Source organism: Hippocampus bargibanti, linkage group LG11, assembly GCF_051943395.1.
Source record: "Hippocampus bargibanti isolate YZ-2025 linkage group LG11, ASM5194339v1, whole genome shotgun sequence".
Taxonomy (NCBI): Eukaryota; Metazoa; Chordata; class Actinopteri; order Syngnathiformes; family Syngnathidae; genus Hippocampus; species Hippocampus bargibanti.
Genome location: NC_142744.1, coordinates 4,803,115 through 4,816,166, shown reverse-complemented (window position 1 = coordinate 4,816,166; position 13,052 = coordinate 4,803,115). Strand labels below are relative to the sequence as shown.

The following is a 13,052-nucleotide window of genomic DNA, read 5'->3' as shown; positions in this document are numbered from 1 at the left end:
AGTGGGTTTAACATATAGTGGGAAACGCCATAGCCAGGCTAACAAATACCATTCTTTGATTGTATTATATGGCTTTAAAGGACAACCGACGTCACTTCTTTGTTTCTTAACTGACATCACAAAAACGTTTTATAGCATCTAAAATACCCAAAACAAGCAGTATGATATTTTTATTCAAATGCAAAACACCAATAAAAATGACTTAAAGTGTCCAAAATCTGCAAAAAATTAAGCTGCGAATTGGGCATTTTCAGAAAGTCCCGCCCCCAGTTCGTGACGTCACGCCAATATGTCTTGCATTGCTGCAGAATCAAAACAATGGCTTCAGATTGGGAGAATATGCTTTCTTGTTACACATCCAGTTGATGTTGATTGATATGATTCAAATTGTTCTGAAGAGGAAAGCATACATGTTTGCAATCGATTAAATAATTTATTCCGTGCCATTTTGAGGCACATTGAGGGGAGATGTCTCAACGAAAAAGAGGCACAAAATAGCGACCTCCTGTGGCCACCTCCGTTTCCACAGGCTGATAAATTCCTTATATGGAGCTTGAACACCCTCTTCTGGCGGCTTTTGGGTGCAACACAAGGTTTTCAGACCAAACAATACAGCAAAATACATTGACGTGATGGAAGGACTGCTACAATGTGTCTTTTTTTCGGTGTGGGGCGTTCCTTTAGTGACCTCACATACGGACTCGTCACCAACTCAAAAACAAGACTTCCTAAATATTCAGCGCAAGTCTTAAAACGTAAAATATAGCTATATGCGGTGGAATCTTATAAAAAGACGCTCAGTAGAAGTCATTTGAAGCCATTTTACAAATTATGGACACAACTTGTCCGGAGACGTCGGTTGTCCTTTAAGCATTTGGATATTATTTGGACACAAATCAAGATGGAGACAAAAAAGTGTGTATATTCTTTATCCTCTGCAAAAAAAGCACAATATTGAAACTCATACAGAATCAAATGAAATTATTTCTCTTTTATGACAGGCTCATTATTTTAGTTTTTTTTGTTTATTATTATTTTGATTATTATTATTTCCAGGTATTTGCTTCTGGTTGTGACGTACACCCAAGTAAAAAAGATTCACTCACCCATTTTTTTACAATCCTGGTCGTCAATTGGTTAGCATGCCGACCTCCGAGACCCGATCCCGCCTTCCTGTGTGGAGTTTGCTTGTTCTCCCTGGGCCCGCGTAGGTTTTCCCCGGGTACTCCGGTTTCCTCCCACATGCATGGCAAGGCTGATTGAACAATCTAAAATTGATATTAATGAGCGTGACCTCCCGTTTACGGTCGATAACTTCCCGGTTACATCAGCTAACGTCTTCAAGACGACAACATATGTTGTTTTTGTTTCCTAAAAGCAAACCGCAGAGACATACGGGGTTGCGGGTGTGTTCATGTATCTGAAAGTCATTAGCACCCCTCTGTTTTAACACCATATTTCCTCGAGTGACAGTTCAATCTCTGTTGAGTTGGATTTAGGGGACAGGCTAGCCTGGAGGCTTAAAACAGGATTATTAATTTGTAGCGATGTGCAAAAAGTTCAAATGCCACAGGCGAAACCAAAGAGGGCCAAACCGGATGACAGATTGATTGCAGTCTTACAGTCGTCTCGGGGCTCCGTTTAGATCACCACCGTGGGGATCTTTTATTTCTTAACTGTCATCTGATGGACTCATGGGATCATGCAAATAAGACGGGACAGTTATTTTGATTCGTAGCTCGGATGCTTTGTGTGCTGCGGTATTTTTGGGACTATTCACTGATAGGCACACAAATAAAGTTGGTTTCGGTTTGGTATTGCTAACACAGACAAGGGACAATGCACAAAATATATTCCATAATTAATATGTCTGTGTAAGCTCTCAGTCGTACAGGTGTGGTCCATATATATATATATATAGTTACACCTCAGCTTATGAACTTAATTGGTTCCCAGAAAGTGTGTGTAAGACAAAAGGTTTGTCTGCCAAACATTTATTTCCCATAAGAAACCATTAAAAATGAGAGTAATCCGTTCCCAGGTCCCCATAAAACATAATTTTCTACAAAATAAGCCTTAAAACTACACAAAATATACCTTAGTTTTTGTATAATAAATGTGATATTGGATTGTAATTAAAGAAATAAACTGTACTGTATAATAAAGTCTTTTTATTTACCTTTTTGATGGTCGTTGATGTAGTTGCTATCCAAGTAAAGCTGCTGTGCTTTCTCGGCGATGATACCCTCACTCACACTGTCCTATGCTAGCTGCTTCTCATTAATCCAAATCAACAAAAGTTTTTCAACCTCTTCTATTGCCTGAGACCGTTGCTTAGACAACACAGAAACACCCTTAGTCACACGTAGCAATGGTCGACTTAGCATAACACCTCATTTGTTTTTTTTGTTGATCTCATTCTTCTTCTCGACCGTAATTTTGTTTTGTGTCCTCTTCGGCTTAACACTAGCCTGTGATGGGGGTCTTTTTCGGTCCAGTAATACCAAAAGTACTCCACTTGATAACAAACTATGTCTGCAGGCAAAGAAAGTGATTGTGGAAAACTAGTCCGCCAGCCACTGGTTTGTATGCCAACATTATATTCTAATGAATTTAATTTTCGTAAGGTGAAAAATTCGTGACCTAAAGCATTCGTAAGCCGGGGTATCACTGTATATAGGGCCAGAGCTACCAGCAAATTTTATTTTTCTGACAAAGCTTCTCGCATGAGAAGCGAAACGGCCGACACCTTCAAAGAAGTACAGATGACGGCTGAAGAAACCTTTTAATCGATTCCATAATTATTATTTTTTTCTCTTAACCACGTCTCATCACAGATCATTCTGGCGTGCGGGCCACTCCGAGAAAAAACAACGGGCGCGACAGAAGTGGACGCATTCCCGAGGAAAGAAGAGGTTACGGTCGAGGAGAGGTCGGCGAGCAGCGCGAATAGACTTGGCCGTCTGGTGAGCTGAAAAAAAAAATATGAACACGGATTACCCTCTGAAGACAGAGTCTAGCTTAATATCACGGGATGTTTTATGGAGCAAAAAAACTGCTAAGCACAGACAATAAAATCCTTTTAATGCTCGTTTCACCTTTCCATTCATGAGGTCATTCGACGGGAATGACAGTTTGGCTGGATGAATAAAGCACATGACTCGGTTAGTCACTTAGAGGACGAGACTTGTTGCCGACCTTTTGTTTCAATGGAACGCCGGGATGGGAATTTGGGGACAAAGTAAAACCCTAAAAAAAATGTCCTTACTGTCCTCCAGGTGTCTGATGTAACCATGAGACTGAGGGATATGCAGCCATATTGGATTTCTCTGCCGAGAATGTTGTGCAGCGACCGAGTTGCGACGGGTACAGGCGCTGAAGATCGGTGCTGGAACGGAATGACCCGCGCCAGGTAAGAGAGGACGGTGACATGATGTCGCTTTTTTGTTGAAATGGACTCATTTTAAGATTTCGCAAAACTTTCAACCTGTTCAAATTGAAAGTGACACACTTTTCAATGAGTTAAAGACACTTTAGCCTAATAATAATAATAATAATAATAATAATAATAATAATAATAATAACAACAACAATAATTGTAACAAAATAATAATAATAATAATAATAATAATAATAATAATAATAATAATAATGCCAACAATAACAACAATGATAATAATAATAACCATAACAATAACAACAATGATAATAATTGGATTGGATTGGATTGGATATGCCTTTATTAGTCTCACAGTGGAGAAATTTACATAATAATAATAATAATAATAATAATAATAACAATAATAATGACAATAATAACAACAATAACAATAATAATAATAATAATAATAATAATAATCCATTTCATTTATAAGCGCCTTTCAAAACTTTCAAGGTCACTTTACAGTCACAGGATAAGTTTTTTTCTGTGGGTGAGCAGCGGCAGCCACATGCGCCAGCGTTCGCTCAACCCAGAATAACTAATAGATTGAAAGCTATCCACCTAGCTAATAAATGGCTAATAGATTGCGATTAGATAGATAGCTAGATAGTTAATACTCCAGTGCCAGGGTTTTTGTCAGTGTCACCCGAATTCCAGGACCCACAGAATGTTGAGTTTTAGGACTACATAAACATTTGATGCAGCGTAGAAACCTTAAATTCTCTTCTTTCATCAGAAAAAAACGTTAATTCCAAGTTATATGGATCTGGAGTTATGTGAGCTTGAAATGGGGGCAGCTATACAAAATACAATACAATACATACCATAATGATTTATATAGCACTTTAACAACAGCTGAAGCTGGAACAAAGCGCTAACATGGACAAAAGGCAAATGCTGCCCCCTTGTGGTAGGGAAAAATCGCTAGAGGTTTGACCAGTGCGTTATCGGCACACCCCGCACGAAAAAAATTCCCGAATAAATTAATCAATGGCAGCAAGTGAGTTAATGACATTAAAAGCACACATGAACACACTCCTTTTGTGCCTTTTTTTTTGTATTCCGCGACCACGCATTCGCTCCGTAAAAACACACATCCACATGTGCCAGGTACCTCCCGGAAGTCATCGGCGACGGCCTGGCGAGCCAGATCAACAACCCCGAAGTAGAAATCGACATCACCAAGCCTGACATGGCAATAAGGCAACAGATAATGCAGCTCAAGATCATGACGCACCGCCTGAAAAATGCTCTCAACGGCAACGACGTCGACTTCCAGGACACCAGTGAGTACAAACTGCGTCCAACATTCAACTTAGTGCTACGAAAGCTGCACTTAGGAGCAAACTGACAATGTTATCCGCAGTCTCAGGATACAGTGAGACCTCAACTTACAAACTTAATTGGTTCCCCGACAGAGTGTGTAAGGCGAAAAGTGTGTATCTCAAAAATGTATTTCACGTAGGAAACCATTAAAATGAGAATAATCCGTTCCCAGGTCCTCATAAAACGTATGTTTCTACTTTCTAATTTTCTAAGCCTTAAAACTACACAAAATATACCTTATTCTATGTATAATAAATGTGTTATTGTATTGTAATGAAAGAAATACACTGAATTGTATCATAAAGTCACTTTATTTACATTTGTGATGGTCATTTATGGCTTGATGGAATGGCGTTGGAGGTCGAAGATCAAAGGGAATTGCTGTTTGGAAAGAGAGGCGCATTACATGACGACTGTAATTAAAGAAATAAACTGTGCTGTAAAATAAAGTTTTATTTACCTTTTTGATGGTCGTTGATTGCTTATGGAAGGAGAGTCACCTTCCATAACTTAACCTCTGGTGCTGTTCGGTCGTGTGCTTCCGCCGAAGATCACTCCGCCAGCCGTGGTGGGTGTGTATTATGAAAATGGTGCTTATTATAAGGTTTAATTTTCATAAATTTGACGTTTGTAAGACGAAAAGTGTGTAAGTTAAGGTGTTTGTAAGTTGAGGTCTCACTGTACTTTAAAAAAAATCTGCCTGGATGAAAATAAGTCGAAAAATGCCTGGTCAGTGACGACCGCAATGTATCCCTTTGTGGATGAAGTAAATTATACCTCATGAACCTTTCGAAGTTTTGGCAGAAAATATCATAAACCTGTCAAATTGACAAATGCAGTAAAGGGGTTGACTATAGGAGGTATGTCAGAAAAGCTCCAGGATTGATGTCAAATCCAATCTTTACTCAGCGTGTTCAGTTTGTACATGGAGTCATTTCGTAGACGTGTACAACCGCGCTGCACATACCAATAATCGGAACATAATATGCTTATTCAACACCGCATTTGTCCTCACGCTTGTTGCGGTCGATTCACACGTGTCAAATATTCCTCATCGTGTACATTTTTAGACATGTTTAAACCTGTTTTATTTTGAGAAAATAGTATACAGTGATACCTCAGCTTATGAACGTAATTGGTTCCCAGAAAGTGTGTGTAAGGCGAAAAGTGTGTCTTCCAAACATTAATTTCCCATAGGAAACCATTACAATGAGAATAATCCGTTTCCGGATCCCCATAAAACACAATTTTCTACTATATGAGCCTTAAAACTACACAAAATATACCTTATTTTACATGCAATACTGTAGTAGCCATTAGCTATCTGTGAGCTAGTTACTTAGTTTTCTATCTATTTCAGTTATTCCAGGTTGAGTGAACGCTGGTGCGTGTGACTGCCGCTGCTCACCCACAGAAAAACTTATCCTGTGACTGTAAAGTGACCTTGAGAGTTTTGAAAGGCGCTTATAAGTGAAATGTATAATAATAATAATAATTATTATTATTATTATTGAATTTGTTCTACTTTTTTTTAAAACAAGAACATTTTCCTGTACTAATCTTACAATATATGTGTGGATATAAGAAGTAAGAAACAGTGCCCCCATTTTTAAAATAATTTTTCGCTCCAGCTGTCACATTTTCATAACATTTGTATTACTCTGAAGTTTTTTTATGTTTCCTTATCTATATTAAAAGTACGGCACGGCACATGTCCATGTGACACAAGGTGGTGTAACTGCAGCTTAACAGACAGCATTTGCGAGCTATTTGTTATCTATTAGCTCTAGCTGGCTAGCTAGCTATCTGGCTGGCTAGCTAGCTATTCGCTATCTAGCTGGCTGGCTATCTAGCTGGGTATCTGTTGGCTATCGATTGGCTGACTAGCTAGCTTTCTATATATTTGAGTTACTTCCGGGTTGAGTGAACGCTGGCGTGTGTGGTTGCCACTGCTCACCCGCAGGAAAAACTTCTCCTGTGACTGTAAAGTGAACTTTAGATTTTTGAAAGGCACTTATACATGAAATGTATAATAATAATAATAATTATTATTATTATTATTGTTGTTATTGATGTTGTATTATAATTAAAGAAATAAACTACTACAGTAAAGTCTCGTTATATCGATATCGGTTATATCGATAGTACCGCTTATTACGATACTATTTCTATGAACGCAAGGAGAAAATTACATGCACGCAGGGTCGGATATATCGATAGTCCCGGTTATATCGATATTTTTTCGGACTCCCGCGAATATCGATATAATGACACTTTACTGTATATAATAAATTCGTTTTATTTACCTTTGTGATGGTCGTTGATATAGTTGCCTTTTGATATCCGAGTGAAGTCGCCGTGCTTTCTGGATGACAGCTGTTTCCATGTTGTAACTAGCTGATTCTCCCATGTTATCTTCGTAGGCGACGATTCCAGCGGTTCGGGCAGCGGAGCCATTTGCACCGACGAAGCGTGTTCCCGAGGACCCCGCCTCGTCGTCCCCGTCACGCAGCGGCCCGTGTACCCTTACCCTCCCGAAAACAAGAAGGTGGTGAAAGCCTCAGTCAGTCAGAACCTTCCCAGCGTCGTCACTTATCTCCTTTCGCTGCTCCTTTTGCTGCTACGGTTGCGATAATTGCCAGCGAGGAGAGCGGCCAGCTGGGACTGAGGTTTGGGACTGGGTTTGGGCTTTTGTGAGGGTTGAAAAAAAGGTGAGGGAGGAAACCAGAGGTTCGGGTGTTCGTTATTCTGCCAAAACGTCACTTTGCGTTAAGAACTTGGATGGACTTTCTTTTGGGTTTGGATGAGAAGAGAGAGGGGAAAAAAGGAATTACAAATATTCAAAAAATGCGCTCTTGTCTATCATCTCCTGCTATAATATGACACTGTTAGAGCTGATCGTGTTTTAATATTTCTGGTGCGTGGGGTAATCAGAGTGTACCAATGTGTCTCTAAAAGTGTAACGCTAACACTTCATAAGGAGAGGAAGACGCTCTCATTAATCCATTTTTTTTAGTGAATCTTTTATGGCACTTAGTGATTTGACGATCTTATTTATTTGTGGAAAACTGACCATATACCCCAGACTGGTTTAATCAGCCCCTTAAAGGACAACCAACGTGACTTTTTTGTTTCTTAACTGACATCAGAAAAAACGTTTTATAGCATCTAAAATACCCAAAACACGCAGTATGATATTTTTATTCAAATGCAAAACACCAATAAAAATGACTTAAAGTGTCCAAAATCTGCAAAAAAATTGAGCTGCGAATTGGGCATTTTCAGAAAGTCCCGCCCCCAGTTTGTGACATCACGCCAAGACGTCTTGCATTGCTTGAGAATCAAAACAATGGCTTCAGATTCAGAGAATATGCTTTCTTGTTACACCTCCAGTTATGAATATGATTCAAATAGTTCTGAAGAGGAAAACATACATGTTTGCAATCGATTAAATAATTTATTCCATGCCATTTTGAGGCAACATTGGGGAGAAACGATCACCAGAAAAGAGGCACAAAATGGCGACCTCCTGTGGCCACCTCCGTTTCCACAGGCTGATAAATTCCTTATATGGAGCTTGGACACCCTCTTCTGGCGGCTTTTGGGTGCAACACAAGGTTTTCAGACCAAACAATACAGCAAAATACATTGACGTGATGGAAGGACTGCTACAATGTGTCTTTTTTTCGGTCAGGGGGCGTTCCTTTAGTGACGTCACGTACGGACTCGTCACCAACTCAAAAACAAGACTTCCGGAATATTCAGCGCGAGTCTTAAAACGTAAAATATAGCTATATGCGGTGGAATCTTTGTAAAATACGCTCAGTAGAAGTCATTTGAAGCCATTTTACAAATTATGGACACAACTTGTCGTCGGTTGTCCTTTAACGTCGGTTGTCCTTTAACGTTCTAATAGAACATTAGCAGTAATCAAGCAGAACAAAAGAAGTAATCAGATTAACTTCAGGGAGTAATCCACGGCTTCCTCCAATTTAGAGCAGGGATTTATCAGAGCAGACGACTGGCACCACCAACTCTGTCCATTAGGGATATATTTAGTTACCAGCACAATTTTAGTGCGCTGACAAAGCTTGTCGGATGAGTAGGAAAACGTCCAACACCTTCGAAGAATTACAGATGACGGCTGAAAAAAAACTTTTCATGCCTTATACCATATTTCCCGGTATATAAGGTATACCGGAGTATACGGTTTACCCCCATTGAATGGTGTATTTTCAAACTTGTTCCATATATAAGGTTCACCAGATTATAAAGCGCACCTTCAATGAATGAAAAAAGTTTTCTAAATATAATATATACCATATTTTCCGCTGTATAATGTGCACCGGAGTGTAAGGCGTACCCCCATTGAATGGTGTATTTTCAACCTTTCACCTGTTCCCATATATAAGGCGCACCGGACTATAAAGCACACCTTCAATGAATGAAATAATTTTCCAAATATAATACACAAGTTCACAAAAGTTTTCCAAATATAAGACACACCTCATTATAAATAATTGAGGTTAGGGTTATGCAATACTTCTTCTACAAGGGGGGTGCAGTCGGTGGCTGCTGACAGTAGTTGCGAGACCTGTTGGTGCTCAATATAACTTCACAACCGCCCCCATTTCAAGCTCAGATAATTCCAGACCCATATAATTTCGGACTTAACTCTTTTTTTCTGATGAAAGAAAACTGTCAAAGGTTTTTTTTACGCTGCATCGTATGTTTATGTAGTCCTAAAAGTCAATATTCTGTGGGTCCTGAAATTTGGGTGAAAATGACAAAAACCCTGGCAATGGAGTGGACACATTTTTGCAAGTCTGGCAGTGAAAGAGTTATTTCATCAACAACCGTATTGGCTTTCAAAGAACCTCCTCAACTCACTTTACAGTCTTGTATTGGTGCCGAGATGATGCCGAAGCATTATTTTTGCGTAAATGAAACTCCTCCAGTCACGTCAACATAGGTCATTTTCCCCAAATGAAGCTCCTCAACTATCTTCTACATAGTTCCCTTGCACCAAAACACTTTGTCAGCAAATGGACAACATATGCAAGCAAGTGCACAGTGATACCTTGGCTTACGAACACTTTAGCTAACGAACTTTTCACCTTACGAACGTTAAATTCGCGAGAATATAATCTTGGCATACAAACTATTTTTCGGGACACACACGGAGCGCCACAATGGCTGGTGGACTAATTTTTGGTGGAAGAACTTAAAGATGAAGATGCTCAGTAAAAGGCTCCCAAACACAAAATGGCCATCGGCACAGCAACATTCAAAAGAGCAAAACTATATTCACCATTAAATGACAATGCTCTGATCTTACTGTGAAATGGGCATCTCCCTACATTTCTTCACAAAATAATTTGACTTGGTCATTGTGTGAAATTCAGCCATTTTCTATTCCAGATAATGACCACCCGGGGGCAGTAGAGTACATGTATGCCTATCATAATGGACAAGTTAAATAAAATTACTTTATTATACTGTACTGTTTATTTCTTTAATTGCAATACAATAGCACATTAATTCTACATAAAATAAGGTCTATTTTGTGTATTTTTAAGGCTTATGTAGTATAAAATTATTATTATGTTTTATGGGGACACGGGAACGGATTATTCTCATTTTAATTGTTTCCTGTGGGAAATTAGTGTTTGGAAGACACACTTTTCGCCTCACACACACTTTCTCGGAACCAATTAAATTTGTAAGCCAAGGTATCACTGTATTTCCAATTGGGGCGGTGGGTCTGCATTTAATGTCTTGATGGTATGCGATCCTGAAATGTGGGAGACACAAGATGGATGTTTCTTTTGTTTTTATTTCTTTCAGTGCACCATTGCCTGAGTAGCTCACGGGGACGATCCACAATAACAAAACCTAAACAAACAAAAAAAAAAAAAAACGTATTTCTCTTGAATTATTTCTTTGTTGTCACAATGCTTCTTGCAAGTAGATGTTGACTGTTTATTTTCACCTTTTAACATTCTGTCTCAAATGGTCTTCACCACCTTTTCATAGATGTATTATTCCTGTCTTATCATTAACCACAGTGTCGAACGAGACTCTTAATTTTCCAATTTTCATGGATGATGTCCTTCTCGGTCTGTTGACACCATGTTGCTCATTTGATCTATCTAGCTGGCTATCTGGCTGGCTACCTAGCTAGCTATCTATTTGCTATCTATTACCTAACTAGCTAGCTATCTATTAGTTATCTATTAGCTAGCTAGCTAACTTTCTATCTGAGATATTCAGTGTTGAGTGAACGCTGGCGCTATAAAGCTAGCTATCTAGATGGCTACCTAGCTGGCTATCTGGCTGGCTACCTAGCTAGCTGTATATTTGCTATCTATTTGCTATCGATTACTTACCTAACTAGCTTGCGAGCTATCTATTAGTTATCTACTAGCTAGCTAGCTAACTTTCTATCTATTTGAGTTATTCCGTGTTGAGTGAACGCTGGCGCATGTGGCTGCCGCTGCTCACTCACAGGAAAACTGATCCTTTGACTGTAAAGTGACCTTGAGAGTTTTGAAAGGCGCTTAGAATTATTATTATTATTATTATTATTATTATTATTATTATTACTCAATTTCACGGATTTGTCCCCCATATCTTTTTGGGCCTTCTCCAGAGACGAGATACACCCTGGACTGGTCGCAAAATATTTAAGAATTGATCAAGAAAAAAAGGCTTAATACTGTTAAATGCCTTTTTTATGCCTTTATTATTATTATTATTATTATTATTATTCAGTGTAGGAACATGACGCTGGTGCCCCCAAGTGGCTCAAAACCACACATGCACCTCACATGCATTTTTTAAGCGGAAGAGGCATTGTCATAACAAAGAAGTGATCGAAACAAACGCGTTTTGTTTTCTTCAAACAATGACAATGATTAAAAAAAATAGCACATGTGTCTATAATACTGCAAATCCATGTCAAGACGTCGAGATTTTTTTTGTCCGAGTTTTACAAGCACATTTTTGAATTGTAGCTCTGAAAAGTGGGAAGTTGTCACACGTGATCGTTTGTGTGTTTGAGGCGTTCAATGACTTCTGCCTTCGATTGCCTTTGTCACTTTTGATGGGGTCAAGTTTGACATTAAATCAATTACAAAACAGACATTTTCTAAAGGAAAAAAATGAAAGAAGATACGTTTTTTTGCAGCAGCAGCAGCACTTGAGATTAATCAGGATGACGATGTGAAATTACACATTTTGTGTCTATTTTGAACGACAGGCGATTCTAGCTATGATGGCGACATTCCAATTCAAGTCTTTACACGAGCGATTTCACAGCGTGAGCGCTCACGTTCCTCACCCGCTTCTCTTTGCCTCCTTTTCGCCTTTTTATTCTACTCAAAGTCGCCCATCTTTTTTTCTTATGAAAACCTGCACTTTTTTAGAAGGCCAACATGTGTCGGTTTGTCTGCACAAAGATGACTTATTGATTTGAGGATGAGCGTATGCACATTAGAGTGGCCTAGAGAGATGTCTATATTGATGAGAATTAAACGAGAGCATGGTTTGTGCTTTAAAGCTGATCTTCAATCAGTAACTGTGCTTCAACCTTCATTGAAGTGACGCGTTGCAAAAAAACACCATTTGGAGGGAAGAAAAACATCGACATGTTTGGCTTTTTTTTTTGTTCTATTTACCTTTCGGTTTTAATGTGAGATCAGTGGAGAGAAGAAGTAAAGAGGTTGGAAAAAACAAAAAAACAATGCAGATGTCTTGTTTTGCTGTTGTATCTAAAATGGTCAATTATAAACATTCTAAGATTTTCAACGTGTATGTCTGTGTGTGTATGCAAATGTGTTGGTGTGTGTCTGCGGGGGTTGTGTGTGCTGTTGCTTTCATAGCGGCGGTCTTCAGGGGCAATATCGTATTGGTTTTAAAAATCACATATTGCCAATATGTGATTTTTAAAATATTCGGATAGGCCAGATGATTATAATGTAATTTATCTTTATTGATCATTAATTATAATTAATGCAGCAATTAAAAAAGTAGTTTGTATTAATTTTAATCTTGATGCATCATATACTGTCTTTAAAACTGTTCAATGTTTGATTTGATTCAGAGTAATTCAAAACAAGAACCGAATAAATTAATACGGTATACATGTATTTTAATGATATCGTTCGAGGGAAGGAAGCGTAATTATCTCCTTCTCCCGTATCAAAGCAACACTGATGTGTTCACGGGTTGCAAATGCCTGCACTGCCATCTAGCGGAATTAATCGAGTAATACAGTTCAGGC

At 38.7% G+C, this 13,052-nt stretch overlaps 1 protein-coding gene across 1 annotated transcript in view; it reads left to right on the top strand.

Annotated features, from left to right (window-relative positions):
* Nucleotides 1-10,630, top strand: part of LOC148891229 (glypican-1-like) — an 84,286-nt gene extending 73,656 nt beyond the window's left edge. Inside the window, exons 7-10 of the mRNA XM_089007998.1 lie at nucleotides 2,838-2,966; nucleotides 3,279-3,412; nucleotides 4,553-4,728; nucleotides 7,192-10,630. Coding sequence (XP_088864124.1) covers nucleotides 2,838-2,966; nucleotides 3,279-3,412; nucleotides 4,553-4,728; nucleotides 7,192-7,403 — 651 coding nt within the window. The 3' untranslated portion in view covers nucleotides 7,404-10,630. The remainder of the gene's footprint in view (nucleotides 1-2,837; nucleotides 2,967-3,278; nucleotides 3,413-4,552; nucleotides 4,729-7,191) is intronic.
* The last annotated feature ends 2,422 nt before the right edge of the window (nucleotides 10,631-13,052 follow it).